The sequence below is a fragment of the Canis lupus genome, chromosome 3 (assembly GCF_003254725.2).
Source record: "Canis lupus dingo isolate Sandy chromosome 3, ASM325472v2, whole genome shotgun sequence".
NCBI classification, from domain to species: domain Eukaryota; kingdom Metazoa; phylum Chordata; class Mammalia; order Carnivora; family Canidae; genus Canis; species Canis lupus.
In genome coordinates, this window is record NC_064245.1 from 33,554,860 (window position 1) to 33,575,591 (window position 20,732).

At 41.4% G+C, this 20,732-nt stretch overlaps 1 protein-coding gene across 1 annotated transcript in view; it reads right to left on the reverse strand.

The window, feature by feature from the left end:
- Window positions 1–20,732, reverse strand: part of GABRA5 (gamma-aminobutyric acid type A receptor subunit alpha5) — an 82,106-nt gene that overhangs the window by 5,428 nt on the left and 55,946 nt on the right. The window contains 3 exon segments of the mRNA XM_025437893.3: window positions 2,520–2,672; window positions 5,640–5,661; window positions 5,663–5,784. Coding sequence (XP_025293678.1) covers window positions 2,520–2,672; window positions 5,640–5,661; window positions 5,663–5,784 — 297 coding nt within the window.

Consider the following 20,732-nt stretch of genomic DNA (forward strand, 5'->3'; position numbering starts at 1 on the left):
GACCGGGTCTGATATAGACACATACTTTGTGTCCCCATTGTCCTAAACCAAGACCAGCAGATAGCTTGTGTCCACCAAGATGGGTTGAATAGGTGGTATTCCTCTGTGGCAATGGGGCAATACCCAGTTGTGAACAGGTAATGACATTCACACAGCATCTAGTGAAGTGTTTCACAAAATGTGCTATACACCCTGTGAGTACTGGGATTGAGACAAACTGAAGAGACAGACTTACTTTTACATGGATTAACACAATTTGCAGACTTCCAGGAACCAAGAACCCAGGTGCAATACCAGTTCTGTGTCTGAATTTGGGCTCAGCACTTCACTTGATCCAAGAGGGATCACTCTTCCCTCAAAGCAATTGTGCAAGATGCCTGTGTCTGTCTGCCTTGGCTTCTGTGGAAACTTTGCAGTGACCATGCAGCAAGGACAGACAGTTGGAGGGGGACATTCAGGACTGGCAGGTTATGAGCCATCTATCTAGTCTCCAATAAGTGCCAGACTGATCTAAGCCACATTCTGGATGGGTGTCATTATCCCCATTCATAGGCGACAAGCTTAAAGATTTAAACATACTTAGCAATGTACCCCATTTCACTAGCTGGCAAATGTGAACCCATATTTGGGCCCTTTACAGCCCTTATAGCTTCCACATGCTCTGTGCCTTCCTCCTCACCACAGTTTTGTCTGCATGAGGGTACACCTATGTGCATGGGGTATGGGTGCAATATACCTGTTATAAGTTGATTTTGTATTTCTCACAAATTCATATGTTGAGGTCCTAAACCTCAGAACTTCAGGATGTAACCTTATTTGCAAATGCATCCTTTATAGAAGTAATCAAGTTAAAATGAGGCTGTTAGGGTGGATCCAATATGACTGGTGCCCCAGATGTGCACACAGGGACAAAAGTGTGTGAAGACTGGAATTATCTGCCACAAGCCAAGGAACTACAGGAAGCTAGGAGAGAGGCCTAAAATAGACCCTCCCCTCAGAGGAAACCATTTTGTTGGCCTCTTGATTTTGGACTTTGTAGCCTCCAGAACTGAGACAATTAATTTGCATTATTTAAGCCACTCAGGGCATCTGATTTTTCTTAGAAATGTACTTCATATTGTGCTGGGGGAAAATGTTCTGTGCATGACCTTAAACAGGCTCCTTGCAACTTCTTGGGTCATTTAACATCTTAATGTGCATTAAAAATCTCCAGGAAGAAACAGACACTAATATACAGCATTCTCCAAACTAATTTTTTTTTCCCTGCCCACCTACTAAAGAGCTGGAGAAGCACTGTTTGGCCGTGAACCAAAATCCATACCTCTCAAAAACATTCCTGAAGCTAGATGAAGCAAGGCAAGTGAAACTGGCCATGTAGATGGAGGTAGAGAGATGATCTGACAGGAATACTCCTGGGCCACTCACTTAGAAACTCCCTGGGCTCTCTGGTTCCCTACAGACTATGGAAGGGTTAACATAAAATGTAAGTCTTGGTTTCCTTCTTTGTAATAGTAAGAGCTGAGGCAGGAAGTGTACCTTACAATTGGGAAATACGTGAGCATCCATTACCACAACTGACTTGCAAAACCACCTTGAGTATCACTGTTCAAATGTAAGGAAGCAGAGCTTCACGGTAAGAGTTAAATGCTTAACTATCTGCTATGCCGAGGTACCTTCTGAACTAGATCTTGCTAAAGCCAATTTACGTCTTGGGGATGTCAAGTGATGTTCTGGATTCTTATCATATATAAGTATATATACATGTATATGTGTATATGTGCATAAAATATATTCATTATGCATATATGAAAATACCCATATATTCATATCATATGCCCCATCATAAATATGGTATATATGACATATAGATATGGAATTTATTATTACCATATCATGTATGATGTATTGAATGTCCCTCAAGAGTTCATTTTATTTTATTGTATTTTATTTATTTATTTTAAAGATTCTATTTATTTATTCATGAGAGACACAGAGAGAGAGGCAGAGACAGAGGGAGAAGCAGGCTCCATGCAGGGAGCCTGACTGTGGGACTCGATCCCAGGTCTCCAGGATCACACCCTGGGATGAAGGTGGCCTAAACCACTGAGCCACCTGGGCTGCCTGTAGAGAGTTCATTTTAAAGTGGCACTCACATTTCAAAGAAAACTGCCTGATAACATACAAATTAGTACTTCAGGAGAAGTGTGAAAATACCGTAGCAAAATCTCACATAAGACAGATTGCTGGTAGTTTCATATCTCAACAAAAGGCTACCAGCAAAGGCTTTTCAAAACAGAAACAATGATCAAATAGACCATGCACCATTTCCTAAACCCTTGTTAAAGAGCCATCCTAAATCCTAATCCTTAATATTGAATTTTTAACTAATCGGTCTATTTGTTTTCCAGGTCACAGAACAGACAGTAGGCACTAAGGAAGAGTTTAGAGGCTATTGCTGTTTGGGGGTTGTTAGAAGCAGTCCCAAAACACCAGAGCAGGTCTGGCTGGAGGACACTCACCAAACACTGTCCTGGCAGGGACTGATTCTCTGTTCAGCCAAAAGGACACCTGTGATAAGATCACGGTCATTATGCAGGGAAGGTAGGTCTGGATGACAAAGTACCCAATCTTCCTCTTCAGATGGAAGTGAGCCGTCATGATTGTGTATTCGCCTGCAAATAAGCAAATTAATTCAGGACAACCACCTGTCCTAGAGTCCTGCCTGTTATTCCTGCTTCTGGACCAGAGGTGTCCTTCTCTCCATCTTCCCCTTGGAAAACTATTGTTGGAGTGAAGGATAGAATGGAGGATGTATGGATTCCTTAACTGTCATTTTATAAGTAAGTCTTTCGAGCCCCGGCGTCTGAAGAGCTTTTGCTGGTGGATGTTTTTCCTGAGGAAAATCTGATTTGTGTGTTTTCCTAATCCCTGGTCCCAATCTGTGCCACTTTCTGTCCACCCCCTTGCTGTTACTGCCATCAGGATTTCAGGATTTAGCCTCTCCAGATATAACTCAGTACATCACAGAACCCTGTTGCAGGTGGAGAGTTTTTCTCCCCATTTTTCAGCCAGGGAAGGCTGGAAGAAGCTAGGGGTGATCACCCCTGCTCTGTGCTCCCTGCCAGAGGCCAGGTGGAAGCTGAGGGACAGCAGCCTGAGGAGGGAACCGGTCCTGGCAGCCCCTCCCTCCTGCCGCCCACCAGGGAGATTGGGGCATTCCCATGGCGATGCTCCTGTGCCTTCTCTGGATCTGCTGGCAGTGTGGGAGGCCAGCGGGGACCTTCCGTTCATTGCTGAGAATGATGCCGCCCTGATGGTGAACTGGTAAGGAGCTGAGAGGGGTTGTGGTCAGAAAGTGTGTCAGTGGCTGTCAGCTGGAAAGTCTCCAGTGCTAGAATTTGTTGTTTTCATCGAAGTATAGTTAACATACAATGTTATATTGGTTTTAGGTGTACAACATATTGATTCAACAATTCTGTACCTCCTTCAGCACTCACCATCATGAGTGTAGCCACCATTGGTCACCATATAACATTATTACAATATTACTGACCATATTCCCTGTTCTGTACCGTTCATCTCTGTGCCTGCTCTCTGGGGAGATGCAAAGGCTGCTGTGAGAAGTGGAGGCAGAGTTAAGCTGATCTGAGGACAAGCGTTCTTTTGCTGAACTGCAATGAGTAGATGGTGTGGCTGGGGAGCTGGGTAGAACCGTGGAGAGAAAAGGCTTGAGGCCTCCCTAAAGCAGATCTGATAGGAGTCATCTACTTGGGGTTGCTCTGCTGGAGACAGATAACAGCTCTGATGCGTGCTATTGGAATCAAAGCCCAGAGCACAGCATGGCCAGCTGCAGATGTGTCCCTACATGCCTCTTCTCAGCATGCCAGATGTTAGAGGCAAAGGGAACCATTAAGATCATATGGGGCAAAATCTGCCCCCTTACAGCAGCAGGCCACGCATTCTCCATTGTTCCAAGGCTGGTCAGAGCAGAGGACAGCGACCAAGCAGGCTCTAGCACAGCAGAAAGAAATAGCAGCAAAGAGAAGGAGGCTGAGATATATTTAATAGCAAGGACTGGATCTTTATAATGATGCAATTTTGCCTCTCCTCAACATCTGAGAAGAGGGAAATGCCATTCTATTTCTTGGCAGTAGGGTTTGATATTACACTCCTACTTATAATGCTTTAATTGCTGTTCTTTTCATTCTGTTATTTGAGTGTAGTTGACACACAATGTGACACTAGTTTTGGGTGTCCGACATACTTATTCAACAAGTAGTATGCATTATGCTGTGTTTGCCACAAGTGTAGCTACCATCTGTCCCAATACATCCCTATTATACTGTCACTGACTGTATTCCTTATGCTGTGCCTTGTATCCCCATGACTCACTCATTCCATAACAGGAAGTCCATATCTTCCATTCTCCTTCACCCATTTTGCTGATCCCTTCACCCCCTCTCTCATTTGTTTTACTTTTGAGTTGAAGGTACCAATATCATTTAATGTTTTTTTTTGAAAGACCATCTCTTTGGAATGCAAATAGAGGCAAAAATCCCATTTATACCTTTTCAAAGAACTATATGAAACAATTCCAAACTGTAAATCCCATTAGCATGGCAACTCTTTACCCCCAAATATCTACCATGCTACTTTTTCACTTGTTCCAATCAAATTAGGCCTACTTCCTCTTCCTTTCCCTCTAACTAGGCACCCAGGACAAGGCCAATGGGTAGGCTCAGGGAGCCTGTATGTAGAGGATACATGCACTCAAAATCCGTGAGCTTCCTGCCAGCTCCAAGGTTTGGCAGTGCTGACAAAGAGTGATGCTGACCAGGGTACTTTTGGGGCCAACCCATCCCCATGAGAGGGCCCAATCCATCTTTGTTACACTTTCTTCTCTGCCATGGAGACTCTCTGGGGCCCTGGAGTCTCTTTCTCTGCTAACAGCCAAGCCTCCTGACTGCTATGGCTGGGCCTCCTGTGGCCAAGAGGCAGCCAAAGACACACCTTGCAGGTGCAGAAGGTAGAACACACTCTGTTCTTTTGGACACCTCACCCATTTTGTGTCAGGTGAAGTCAGGTTGCATGGTGCCTGATGGTACCGGCTTTGTACAGGTGAGAGTGAGAGCCCTTTCCTGGGGAGGCCTCAGCTATTTCTATGCTGTTTGGTTGTGCTTTCCAAAATTCAACCCCTGGGAAATCTTAGAAATGTTCAAAAAGGCGGTAGGGGAACAGGTAAATAGGAGTACCTCCAGGAAGCTGTCTACTTTTCCTGCAGAAACTTCTGCCTCTACATCTCAGTGCTTGAAACAAGGGCCATGGTACATAAGCAGGTTCATGTGGCCTCCAGGCAGGGCATGCAATAACAGGGGTGTGTTCACATGAAGGCAAACATACCTGAGATGAATGCCTCCCACGACCCTTAATGCTGCCAGCCACTGCAGCCGATGCCTCCGTGTGCAGCTGCAGGAACTGGGACCTGATGCGGAGGCCTCCTTGTGGCCAGCACTGCACAATGACAGCTGTGTCCCAGATTACTAAGTAAAACTAAGATGCACCTGAAGGACACCCCCCAACATGCCACAGGAGCACCGAGCTCTCCCAGGGTGTGGCACTCTGCAAGCACTTGGTCTCACCTGTGCTGGTGCTGATGTTCTCAGGTGCCCACTGTCTGCCCCATCAGGTGGTACTGGTTCAGCCTGGAGCCATCTTCTGCCACCACCACTGACTTAGTGGTGCCATTAGTCCAGACATAGACAACTTCGGAATTAGGATATGCATCTGTAAAGGGCAGGGGGAGAGGTGGTATAAATATGGCATCATTTTCAGCCTGGCACAACCAAAGATGTTTCTAAAAGTAGCAAGAGAGATGATTAGAAGGTTAAAGTTAAAGGACCTGAAGGATGCACATGGCAGTCCAACCACTGCAGACAGTGCAGGGCAGACAGGGCGGACACCATCACTGTTCAGGTCCTTCTCATTTCTAAAAATCTGAGTGGTCAGCAATCAGTGCCTTGTGCTTCCTAGCACGTATTTTCTCTGTAGGGTGCACTACTGCATGGGCTGAGATCACAGTTCTGGGGGCTTTCCCATCTCTGTGGTCTTGGGCAAGTCACTTATATTCTGTACTTCAGTTCTTCCATCTGCAAAACAGGGTGGTAATGGCAGCTACTTCTTAGGATTCCTGCTATCACGATACAAGCTCCATAATAACCTAATGCATACAGCACATAGAGCAGCACCTGATAAGGGTTCCACCTTGCAATTTGTATATTGTCCTGTTGTTCAATGCTGCCCTGGTAGGAGGGTGGCATGGTAGGTAAGACTTCTTCCCCCTAGTGTCATGCCTGTGAATGTTGCCTTATATGGCAAATAGCACTGTACATACAAGGCTATGGGCCTTTAAATCAGAAGGCTATGGGCCTTTAAATCAGAAGATTATCCTGGATTATCCCAGTACACCCAATATAATCACTTGAGCCCTTAAAAACAGAGAACTTCTTCTGGCTAGAGCCAGTCAGAGACCCAGATTAGAGAGATTTGAAGCATGAAGAAAGTGCTTTACCACCTATTGTTGACTTTAAAGATGGAGGAAGGGGCCATGGAGTGTGAGCAGCTTCTGGAGGATGAGAATGAACCCCCACCCCCCTCAGGTGACAGCTAGCAGGAAACAGGGACTTCAAATCCACAACCATACAGAACTGAATCCTGCCAACAACCTGAATGAAGCCAGAAGTAGATTAACCCCCAGAAAGTAATGCAGCCCTGCCAACACTATACCTCTGGCTAATGGAACCCAGCACAGAGATATCAGGCATACATACTGTATACTGACCTATAGAACTGTAAGACGAGAAAGGTATGGTTTTCTTTTTGTCTTTTTTCCAGCTTTACCCAGATATAATTGACATGTAATATTGTGTATGCTTAAGATGTACAATGTAATGATTTGATACATGTACAAATTGTAATTGATTACCACTATAAGGTTAGTTACACATGTATTGCTTTAAACTGGTAAGTTTGTCATGAAGCAATAGAAAACTAGAACAGATAAATGGAGAACAAACAAAGACTCCCAGAGGAAGGAGACAAATACACATATAATATGTAACAGGTGAATTAATGCTGTGGAGAACTACAAGCTATGAAGAGGGAAGAGACACAATTTTAAATGGCATTGTTGGGGAAGGTCTAACTTAGGAGACCCAAGAAATGTGCAGGAGCTGGCCACATGGCTGTCAGGAGGAAGAGCACGGGTGCTACAAAGGTCTTAAGCCTGAGGAGAAGCCACGCAGACAGGCACTGTAGCTGGACAGAGAAGAGGGCAAAAGGCAGAGGAAAAGACCAGATAGATGATATAGTGCCTGAAGGCCACATGAAGGCCTTTGACTTTTGCTGTGAGCTAGTCAGAAGATATGGAGGTAGGGGTGAGGGGTTAATCAAATAAATGACATATTCTAACTTATGCTTTAAAAGGATTCATCTGGCTAAGATGGGAGGATAGAATGTAGGTGAGAACCAGGCAGGAATGGGAGACCACCTAGGGCGATATTAAAATACTCCAGGTGGAAGATGATAGTGGTGAGCAGTGGCTAAGAGAAGAAAAATTAGGAATACATGTTAAAGGAAAGGGCTGTCCAGTTGCTAAGGAATCCTGGAGCTGTGAGAGGAACAAGGTGGCTAGGCTGGGCATCTGGACAGGTTATTTGCACTTAGGAGGGTGACAAAGATTCTGGAAGGACCTACTTCCAGTGAAAGAGCAGCAGTGCAGGTGTCAATGTGTCAGAGTTGGGGATGCTGAGTGGACAGTTGACTGACTATACAAGTTATCTCATGGGAATGGTCCTGGGTGAGGACATGACTTCTCCCATCACCAGCAGACATATGTCAACTGAAGCACAGGCTGGTGAGATCACCTGGGGAGTGCTAGTGGAGGAAAGAAGGGGGTGGAGCATGACTTTCCAGGGTGCTGCAGGGTCTAGAGTCTGAGAAGGCGAGTGAAGAACAGCAAAGCCAAAGGAGCAGCAGGCACTGCAGTGGGAGGGCATGGGGAAGGGACTGTCGGGGAGGCCTGTGTTACAGGCTGCAGGTGATGGCTCAGGAACAGCCACAGACCGAGAAGGATCTAGCCACCTCAGCAAGAGCAGTAGGCTTTGAAGAACTAACAGGCTGTTTGTTCCAGTTGTCTCTTGAGGCCCCTGAGTGTAAACTAACACACCTGCCCCACAATCAAGCCCATGAGTCTGATCAGATGCCACATCCAATCACTCTGACACCTTCCGAATAAAGCTGTATGCTTTGCTGCCAGCTATTTAAACACAGGAGGACCCTCACTCCAGGTTGAAAAGAACCATTTACCCTCAACTGAGGAATATGTAGATGTATCAGGAGATAAGGGATGAGCTGCTGGCCAGGGAGGTCTACCAAAGTAGGGCAGCATACTCTGCAACTCCACCAGGAGGGGCCCTTGGAGCAGTGTTCTGTTAGGTTGAACCAGCAAAACTATCTGCTTAGATCTTAACAGAGAAGCCAGAAGAATGGTCTCTGGAATGATCAAGAGTTCTACTAAAAAGTGTGGAGATTTCTCCACTAATGCACATCTCCTTTATTCTTCATTTATGTGCAAAAAAAAAGTACCCATAACAGTTGAAAATAATGAAATCAGCATGTATGTTGGAAATACTGAACTTACAGGGGAAAATAGCAGAAGTTTCAAGACCCTCTGTGCATGACTCAAGCTCACCTCCTCCCTACAAGGTGGTATTCTGAGTTTTATGATAACCACTGCACTGTTTGCTTTGTAGTTTTACTTTCTGGGCAGACATCATTAAATGAGGAAGGTTTTTTTGTTTCTGTTTTTGTGTGTGTGTGGAGGGGGGGGTGGGTTTTGGCTTTGCCTATGTCTTCTTTGTGAAATCTGTTCATGTTTTTACCCATTCATGTTTCCTTTATGTATAAAGGATTATGTATAAGGATTCTTTTTGTTCTATGTGTTACATATACCTTCAAATTTGTGGCTATTTCACTGTCTTGATGGGTTTTTTTCTTTTTTTTTTGATAAACATTAATTTTAGTCAAGTTTATCCATCTTTTTATCTTGTGGATCTTATTTCAGAGGCCCGCCCTCCCTGTTCTGACATCAGACTACATTACACGTGCATTATCAAAGTTTTAACGCGTCATCCTTCACCCTTAGGGCCTTAATTACCAGGAGTTGATTATAGTTGTATGTATTTTCCAAACAAAAGTATCCAACAGCATTTTCTCCATGTGGTTTTCTGTGTTGCCATTGCCATCATCAAGCTGTCTCTCCCACCCACTCACAGAGTTTCCATCATGCACAGGCTTTCTCTTTGCAGGATCTTCTGCTCTGTTCCCTTTTTCTGTCCTGGTTTAGAAGATACCAGTAGCTGGAAGCATAAGGTTCCCCCTCATTTCTTCTTCAGGGAGTCCTAGCTATTCTTGGTCATCTGCTCACCTACATACATTTTGGCACTGGCTTCCTTAAAAATACTCTGATGAGATTTATTTTAGAACTGAACTGGATCTATATATTATCAATTGGGAAGACATAACATCTTTTGGTATTGCATCTTTTTCATTATGGACATGATGTGTTTCTCCATGTATTTAGGTCTTTGTAGTGAAAAATGTCTGATAATAAGCTTTTTAGATTATAATATAAGCACCTCATGTTACACTTTGAGTACAGAGGTACTCCCTTCAAAGACATCCCTCTTAAACACAGGTATATAACTACATAAAGAGCCATGCCGCTCCACCCATGAGGTTCCCCTTTTAGAAAGCCTAGAGTGACCTAGATAGCTGGCCACTTGAGTCACTCACTTTTCCCTTCTTGTGCCCTAATTTTTGCTCTTCTATTTTAAATTTGACAAAGAGTGAAACTCCCAAACCCTAGTCACCCTAACCTAGACCCCAATAAAGGAGGAGCCCTAACTCTGCACTCTCTTTCCCTCTATCTGTGACCTTGTTGTGTGGCCCAACGCACGCTGTATACCTTCCAGAACTTGAGAATAACAAATGTTTTTTCAAATGTTTCCTAGTGGTTGTTGCTGAGGTGCATCTTGCAATCATAATGGGAACCACAAGGGCTGATCCCACTATAGCACTGGCTCAGCTCAGAGAAATGTCTGTGGGGACTCACTTTGAGTAATGTGGCCAGGCAACTGCCCAGACATTCCTTTTTATTTTATTTTTTTTAAGATTTATCGATTTATTCATGAGAGACACACAGAGAGAGGCAGAGACTCAGGCAGAGGGAGAAGCAGGCTCCTTGAAGGGAGCCTGATGTGGGACTTGATCCCGGATCCCAGGATCACACCCAGAACTGCGAAGGCAGATGCTCAACCTCTGAGCCACCCAGGTGCCCACCCCCCCCCACTTTTTAAAAAAGATTTATTTATTTATGCCCAGACATTCCTCAGTGACAGCATCACTATTGATAGGCTGAGACCAACCCAAAAGAGTCCTCTATATTGGAATATATTTCAATAAGCTTGTATCATTCTCTATCTTTTACTAGATCTTCTCCCCCTAGATGTGTGATACCTAATACTTTTTTCCAATAACCGGTGTACCCTGTCCCTGAGCAAAGGCCATTCCGAGATCCATCTGCATATTAATGATGAAATGGAAGTAAACAGACTCTGTTATAGCAACTGATGAAATATTATGGATACTACCCTTAACTCACACTGCAGGTAAATATTGAGTGGTATTCTTGTCTTTTTTTTTTTTTTTTTAATTAACATGACCTTCTAGTTTCAAGTTTTAGGTAATATAAAAGTAAATGTGGGCAGCATTGGGCAGGGGAGGAGCACTCCCCTGAAACAAGTGCTCTCTGTTGTAATTTCCTTTCATTCCTGGGGAGATGGGTGGCTCTGGGTGCTGAGGATGTACATGGAGGCTGATGATGCCCTCTACCTTGGCAGGCTGCTTTCCAAATATCTGGTCATAGGCACCAAGATGCATATGCTGAGATGGTGAGATTTCTATTCCTCCCTACTGTATAAACGCTATAGGACCCTGAATATCAAAGAGCTGTGGCACTCAGACATGGACTTGAGCAGAGAACCCCACTGGATTCTGGCCAAGGCTATGAGTGTGAAGCAGACAGTGGATGGTGATGAGATGGATTCCCTGGATTCTTACTGTCCGCAGACTGACTCAGGCAGCTTCCTTTTCTATTGTCCTGTACACCTGCCCTGTATCTTATTCCCAGTTCATCTTGTCTCATATTGGGGAAAGCTGCTGCCCTGTGAAGCTGTCCCCCCTGCCCGTTCCCCATAGCTACATTTCCAGTAAGGAGAGCTACAGATGTGCCACTAATACCTCCTCATTCCATTTCCCTATCCACAGGGGAGCCTTGTGTCTGAAATCTGGTCAAGAGAAGGGGTCCCCCACAATCCTTGGGAAATATGAGTATGTTGGAAAATGCGAATCCTGAAGCTCATAAGGGAACTCAAACCTCAAGGCAACAGGCTAGAGTGACCAGGGTCAGTTCTGAGAGTTGGAACATTTAGGAACACAGATGTGTCTAAAAGAGTACAGAACACAGGAAACAAAGCTTTCTTTGTGGAGCTGTCTCCTTGGTGCCAAATGTTAAGAAATAAGGGAAAGGAAGCAAAGAGCATATGGGAGGCAGGAGAGAAAGGACATTATGACACATGGAGCATTCTGGAAAGTGGTAGAGGTCTAAGGGGCATGTGTACTCTCTGGTGGCCTAGAGGGAGGCAAGTGAGGAAGTTAGGACACAGAGTGGAGTTCTGGGCTGGTGGAGGTACTGAGATGGCCTGGAGACGAGGACAGGACTATGGAACACAGAGACACCACCCCATCTGCTCTCCTGACTGCAGTGCTGTACATCACTCTCTATGGGGAGACTGGAGACAGCACGTAGTTACAGATGGCTCTCCTTGTGCTCTGAGGCTATGTGACCAGGGAAGCATGGCTGTGCTGCAGGGATCGCTGGCTGGGAACAAGGCTGGCTCTGATACCTACAGATTTGCTGGACACACAAGCCTCTTTTTCCATTGTTGGTGAATGTGTGTGCATGTGGATAATAGTTATCTTATAATAAGGACCCAATAAATAATGGTTGTAACTGGATAAAAGTTAACTTGAAATCACAAAGTGATATATGAGAGTCACAATGCATACTAATAATTTATATCGTCTTACTTTTCAAACTGTTATCAAGTATTATATGGCCTACTGATAATGTTAATAGCATTATTAATAAAAACAATAAGAGGCAGCATGGGCTCTGGTATGTCAGTTCAGCACTGGTGAGTACTATTCTCTTCATCAAATTAAGAGTAGAATAAATGATCACTCATGTGCATTTCATCTTGGATATTTAGCAGCACTAAATTCTTCTCTTTGTGTCAGCTGTGTGGCATTTAATCTCTTAGCCAGGCACAACAGTAAATGGGGCAGTCAGGTTTGTTATGCTATCATTTGTCATGATTTAGAGCTCCAGAAATATAATGCTCGCCTCCTGTCGACCATGTATCAGCAGAGCAAGGCAGGAAGGTTTGATATGTTTTTACTCTTACCTAACTTGGGAATTCATCTCAGTTTTCTGAGTGTCTCCTTCTCCTGAGTTGACACTTTCTGTTTCTCTAGGTCTAGCTTTGCAAACCTTGATTAGGAAGCGGCCATGTCACTATTAACCCTTATTTACAAGACCTTTTCAAAGCAATGAGTGTTTGCCCACATATGGGAGAAATATGGCAACATGACTCTGGACTTACAACCGGTATCACTGTGGTGAGCCTCTATTTCCCCATCTCCTATGGGCACTGTGAGGACAAAGTATATTCATCAATGTCAAGTATTTAGCCTATGCCTGACATACAGTAGGTACTTAATAAATATTAGCATAATATTTATCCATATATAGCAAATATTACCCATATATTGGGAAGGATTCTTGGTGTGTGTCAGATGCAGTCATATGAAGAGATCTTTCCACCTGAATTCACTTTCTGTAAGTCAAAAGCAAATACAATGTGTGGAGACCATAGGTTAGCCTTATCTGCTAGGCTGCATGGGTACCTGGGAACCCAGGAACTGCCAATAACCAGGGAGGAAATCTGGTTTGCTTTGTGTATTCATTGCCTATGATGTTAGAAGAAATGTAGATTATGATACACCCCCAAAAGCAAAATTTGGGTAATCTGAAAACATACAGAATTTAAGTTCCCTGACAGCCATGTCCTCAGCCTTTCCTTCCCCCCCCCGAAACAGAAGCTGGGCATGAGCAGAATAACTGCCTCAGAAGATCTCACTGCCTAACCCCTCTATGATCTTCTGCTGGGTACTCAGCCTTCCTGAACCTCAGTATCCTGAGCTAATATCCAAGTCAACACCTGATCTACCAATTGCATAATCTAGATTACAAACTTCATAAGACATAAATGTATGTAGATAGATCATTTCTAGCAGCCTACTGGATACCCAATATCTCTGCTTTCAAATCATCAGTTAAAAGTCAGATCAGAGGGGCTTTGCCATGCCTCTTTCTTCCTAGAATCAATGGAGACATAAGGGCAGCTATTTACAAATGGAGAGGAACAGATAACATTTCTGCCTTGTCACCAAGAAATTACAGTGGAAGGTTGAGATTTGCTAGTCAAATGGTGCATAACCACTCCACGGTCCAGTATATAAAATTATGTAGTCACTGCCTTGACTGGTCTGACAGAGAGAGTCAAAAAACTGCGCTCTCCATGTTCATGGACTTAAATGAGAACAAATCAGGCAAGAAGGACTAAGTGCTGTCACCCACCCAGCAGAAAAGGCCCTTGCCTCATGGAAATGAGTGAGGCACAGGGCAAAAGGCTAGAGGTAATATTAGGAGGAAATCCCTTCAAGTAATTTCCCACCATCTTGTAAACCAATCAGCTTTTTTAAACCTTGAAACCAGTAGTTCCTTCTAATTACTTTCAATTTCCTCATGGAAAATAGATTTCCCAAATTACCTAGTCCTAAAATTGTAATGCAATCTTTGACTCGTGTCCCCCTTTCATCCTGTATATCCACTTGTCACTTCTGGTCACCACCCTATTCTCAACTCTTAGCATTTCTAGTGCTTCAGGGCAAATTCCTAGCTCTTGGTCTCATTGGAGCACATTCTCCCCTTGCTCTACATACATCTCCCACTCCACCCGCCTATTTACACTTTCACATTTGAGTTGTAATGCCATCCTGTCATTTCTCAAAGGAGGTGTTCATCACCTCCACTAACTGACCCCCAGTCATTTTGCTTTGCTCTTATTTCTGTTATGCCTTCTACACAAATTCTTCTAGATTCCAGGATGATATTTTAAAATATCATCCCCTTGATGAGTTTCCCTGTCTGAATTCCAATTGGCTCTCAGCTGTACAGTGGTGTTTAACCTCATGATGTAATGTATCCATCAACTTTTTGGGGTCACAGCACCACTCACGCTTCTGTGATTCTCACTGCACCTAGCAGAAAGGAGAACACGTCCAGTGTATCTGTTAAATAATAATAATCAAGGTTAATTAGTGCATCTAAACTCCGACACTACACAGACAGGACTGCAACATGTTTCTAAGACCTCACAGACTCACACTAATGCTGAGTAGCTACAGGCTGGGCATGATGAATGCTGTTAATAGTGTCATAATTCCACATGTTTGAATGAACTAATAGCTCTCTACAGTGAGATTTACCCTGATTTTGTGAAATTCTCTCCACTGGATGTTTACCAAAGAGGCATCTGTATCTAATTTAGCATATATTTTCATGAATCCAGATGTAGTCTCATGATTTAATCTACTATTTAATGCATCATTCCACAAATAAAATGAACAAAAAAATTAATTTTTTTTTCTTTTCTAAAAAGTCTTGATTTAAGCATTTGCTTCCAAATATAAGCCATGCCATTATCTTTACAGAATTTCCTTATGGACTAGGAGCTATTCCTCTGTAAACTAAGGCTAATTTAAACATTTGTTTGAATTATTGAGAGTAGAGATAGCAATAACTGAAATGTCTGTTAATTCAGTTCTGTATTAGAGAAGCCAGAGCATGTGGCTCATTAGAATAATGACACCTATTTGCATTCTTTTGTCTCCTGAGAGCAGAGAGCTGTTGGATTGGGTAATTTGAAACTCATTATACTATCACATTTAGCCTCTGCACCATGCTCAGATGCCCATGGTATAAGTGAACTACTTGGCCAAACAGCTACTTTTAGTGAATCAAAAAGATGAAAGACAAGTAAGAAAAACAATTAAATACTAATTCTTCTCTTAAAATTATAATAAACGTATGAAGAAAACCCTAATTGCCTTGTATCTTATAGTAACGATATTAATGGCAGATATAAATAAGCAATCAACATCTAAAACCAATTTTCCAATATCAAGCAGATAAAAAAGAAATTTAGCATGAGAGTTTAAAAACTCTACTGATTTCAAGAAATGTTTATATTAGTTTTGGGCTTTCTACTGAATTAAAAAAATACACGCGTGCACACACACACTAATTCCTCTTATTCGGTATGATTGTAGAAGTGATGTTGAAATCCTATCAGATGTGTATTTTATCTTTGAATGACTTAACTGCAGTTGGTTGGCTGTTGAATATGAGATAATTTAGCAAAGGATTTAGAGGGTTACATGTTTTCGTTTACCAGAATTGCTTTTGTACTGCCTGTCCTGCACACCTATTGTTATACCTTAGTATCACATTAACTTGAACTTATTTAACTAATGATGAAAAAAGTGATAATTTCACTTTTAGTGTTTTGCCTTTACCCAAGAGCATAATTTTCAAATGCAAAGAGGGGTATAATTTTAAGTCATACAACTCATTTCCCTCTTGGGGACATGAACAGTTCATTTCCCTTCAAGGACATCAATCAGTGATTCCCAAATAAGATGTCATACAGATCTTCTGAAGGTTTTGCCTCAAGTACTGATGTGCAAGCCATCCCAAGGCAATAAATGACTTAAATAAATCCTGGAGAAAGTCCCTTTTCATTATACTGCTTCTGCCAAATAAACATGTTTAATTTTCCCATGGCATTTAAGTTTCATAGTTTGAAAAAAAAAATATTTCCATCCAACTTAAACTTTGGGCTCCTCACCCACAGTCACCTCTCCTAATTCCAAAAATCTCTTTGAAATGATAGGAATGATACAAAACCCCTGGAGTCAAAAAACTTCCCCTGCTAGTGGCAGTTGTTATCAGGTAACAACTACTAACTCTGGACACCATGTAAAGGAGAACACCCTGAAGGCCCTGGAGAGTGAACAAATAGAGAAAGAAACTGGAGCGAGTTACCACTTGGAAGAAGGGAATGCCTTTTTACTTAAAAAGCTTTGAGTCAGAGCTGTGAGATGACTTAAGCTTAGATACATCCCTTGGTCTCACTAGCTTGAAGAACCAAAAGATAGTCTAGAGCTATCAAAATAGCATATCAAATTCATGTCCTTTTTGAATGCAAAATATTGCCATTCCACTCCAATAGCACCAAAATATTAATTCATTTCAGCATCAATTCCAACATCTAAAGTACAAAGTCTCATCTAAATATCATCTAAATCAGATATGGGTGAGACTCCATTCATCCTAAGGTAAAATTCTTCTTCAGCTGTTAACTTGTGAAACCAAACAAATTATGTGCTTTCAAAATACAATAGCTGAGATAGACAGAGGGCAGACATTCCAATTCCAAAAGAGAAATCAGAAGGACAGGGGTGATGAGTCTCAAGCAAGTCCCAAATCTAGCAAGGCGCGTTCTTAAGGCCTGAGAATCTTCCTCTTTGATTCAATGCTTTGTTCTCCAGGCCCAGTGGGGTGGCAGCATCATCCCAATTGCTCTGTGGGGTGCTGCTGCCAAGGCTGTCTGTAAGGACCCTGCCCACACAACTCTGCTGGGCTGGCAGTTCTGCTCTTTGATACTGAGGCCTATAATGGTACTGGCAGCCCTTATGATCTCTGACTTGCCTTAGCAGTCATTTTTCCTGGTTTCTGTTTAAATGGCTGATCAACATAATGAGTGTTAATTTTATGAAGTCATTGTCCATTCACACCCTTGGTGTTCTCTCCATAATAAGCTTCCTCATTTTTCACAATAGGGCAGGCTAAAGATTTTCCAAATATTTAAGTTCTAGTTCCTTTTTGCTTAATAGTTCTTTCTCTCATTCATCTCTTGCTTCTCATATTTTACTAGAAGCAGTTATGAGGAACTCAACACTTTGCTTAGACATCTCAACAAAATATCTGATTTCATTGCTTACAAGTTCTACCATCCACAAAACACTGGAACACAATTTAACCAATTGTTTTGAACACAATTCACTCAATTTATAAACAAGGATTGCCTTTCCTCCAGTTTCTTATATCTTGTCCTTCATTTCTGCTGAGACCTCACCAGAAAACCTTTCACACCATATATCTATCAGAATTCTGTTCATGATTATTTGTGGATTCTCTGGGAAAATTAAAGCTTTCTCTCCAGATCTCCTTTTTTCCTTCTGAGCTCTTACCACAATCACCAAGTCCCTTGACAGCAATATTTCCTTTTTCTATCATGCACCACAATTCTCTCCAGTCTTTACCCATTATCCAGTTTTAAGGGCACTTACATACTTTATTTTTTTAGGAAACATCCACACTTTTAAGTATTTGTTACAGCAGCACCCACTTCTCAGAACCAGTATATGTGTTAGTCTCCAGAGAAATAGAATCAATAGAACATAGATACGCTTAAAAAAAAAAAAAAAAAATATATATATATATATATATATATATATATATATATATACATACACAGAGGACAGCTCAGGTGGCTCAGCGGTTTAGCGCCACCTTCAGTCCAGGGCTTGATCCTGGAGACCCAGGTTCGTGTCCCATGTTGGGTTTCCTGCGTGGAGCCTGCTTCTCCCCCCGCCTGTGTCTCTGCCTCTCTCTCTCTCTGTGTCTCTCATGAATAAATAAATAAAATCTTTAAAAAAAATTATTATGAGGAATTGGCTCATGTGAAAATGGATGCTGAGAAGTCCTTCAATCAGAAAGCTGGAAACCCGGGAAAAGCTGATGGTGAGTTCCAGTCTGAGAACTGGCTGGCCAGAGACCCAAGAGCTGATGTTTCAGTTTGATTCAAAGGCAGGAAAAGACCAATGGTCCTGGCCAAGGCAGTCAGGCAAGAGGAGTTTCCTCTTATCATAGGAAGGTCAACTTTTTGTTTTGTTCAGGACTTCAGCTAATTGAATGAGACCCACCCACATTAGAAAAGGCAATCTGCTTGCCACAGTCTATTAATTTAAATGTTAATCTTATCCAAAAGTATCCTAACAGACATCTCCCAGAAGAATATTTTACCAAATATCTGGGCATGCCATGGCCCAGTCAAGATGACACGTAAATTAACCTTCACAGAATTGAAAAATACAATAACAAAGCTCAATACATGAGTTCATAAGCAGGATGGAGGGGAAAAAGGAAGGAATCAGTAAGTTCAAAGATAAAACAACAGAAATTAAATAATATGAAAAATGGAAAAAAAACAGGAGAAAATGAAAAGAGCTTCAGAACTTATGGGAATATAAAAAAAGATCTAATATTCATGACATTGGAATCAGGAAAAGAGAAGAGAAAGAAGATGAGGGAGAAAATGTATTCAAAGAAATAATTGCTCAAACTTCTAAATTTGGCAAAAATCTATAGATTCAAGAAGCTTATTAGCAAGGCCCACACGGGATAAACTCAAAGAAATCTACACCAATACAAATAATAAACTTCTGAAAACTAAAGACAAAGAAAAAAAAAAGCCAAAGAAAAAAATGACATCTTACCTATAAGGGAAAGATTATTTGAATGGCATCAGATTTCTCATCAGAAAACAAGGAAGCATGAATAAAGTAGCACATTTTTCAAGTGCCAAAGAACTATCAGGACAGAATATTATATCTGGTGAAAATATCTATCAGGAAGGAAGGGAAAAATCAAAACATTTTCAGATGAAGAAAAACAAAGATAATTTATTGCCAGTAGTCTATCCTAAAAAATGGCTAAAGGAAGTTTTCTAAGCAGTTATAAGATAAGCTTTATTATAAAATATGTTATCACATTATTATTTTTATTACTTTATTATAAAATATCTCGGAGCAATGAGAATTTAAAAAGAAGACAGTAAGTAAAAATATGGATAAATATAACAGATTTCTTTCTTGTTTTGAGTTTGTAGAACTAAGTTTGATGGTTCAAATAAAGCCAACACTCTGATATGTTTCTAACTGTACAAAAAACATCTTTAAGACAACTGTATTATAATTATGGGAAGGTAAGCATATTTAAAGTGAGGTAAGGTTTTTGTTTTTCAGTTGGTCTGGTAAAATGAAGACACTAGTAAATTGTGATAAGTTATGTATACAGTTAACCCTTAACAACATGGGTATGAACAGACAGGTCCACTAATACATGATTTTTTTTCAATAAGTAGAATACAATACCGTGAATGCATTTTCTCTTCTTTATGATTTGCATAGTAACATTTTCTTTTCCCTGGCTTACTTTATTGTAAGAATACAGTATATAATACGTAGAACGTATAAAATATGTGTAATTTGACTGTTTAGGTTATAGGCAAGGTTTTCAGTCAACAGTAGGCTATTAGTAATTAAGTTTTGGAGAGTCAAAAGTTATACATGGATTTTCAACTGTATGGGAAGTTGGTGCCTCTGTCATGTTGTTCAAGGGTCAACTGTATGTAAACAACTACAGCAACAACTAAAAAAGCTATATAAAAATATACACAGTTCCCAATTTAAGATGGTTTGACTAAAGATTTTTCATCATGGTGGTACAAAAACAACATGCACTTAGTAGCAACTGTATTTCAAATTTTGAGTTGTGATCTTTTCCCAAGCTAGCAATATGTGGTTCTGGGCTGTAGCAGTGACCCACAGCTCCCAATCAACCAGGTGATTACAAGGGTAAACAACTGACACATTTGCAACCATTCTATGCCCATGCAATCACTCCATTTTTAATTTTTATACAGTATTCAATAAACTGCATGAGATATTCAATATTTTATTATAAAATAGGCTTTGTGTTAGATGATTTAGTCCAACTGTCTGCTAATATAAGTGTTCTGAGCACATTTAAGGTTAGTTAAAGCAGTAAAAGTAGAAATCTGACAAGGCTGCATACTAGAGGATCCCAAATCCTATATCCCAAATATGACATTCTGGAGAAGGAAATCTATGGATACAGTCAAAAGATCAGTAGTTATTAGGGACTGAGGGAAGGGAGGGTGAATCAGTGGAGTACAAAGGATTCTAAGGGCAATGAAACAGCTTTGCATGATAATATAATGGTGTATACACTAATCAAAACCTATAGAATATACAACGCAAGAGTCAACCCTAACATAAACTATGAACCTTGATTAATAATAATTTAACAATATTGGTTTATCGATTATAAAAAATGTAGTACATTAATACAAGTCTGCTGCTCAGTCTCAAAGAGCACATTCTTCTGCTTTCAAAAATGAAAACTTCACATAGCATGAGCACAAATGATAGCATAAAGAAAGAATGGAACAGTTTGGTTCTAACCCTGCCTCCCAATATCTCAGAAGTGAGGATGAGGCTGTAGGCATACTTTGGGGCCAGTGTCCTCACTCCACTGTCTGGGATGGCTAGAATTCAATACT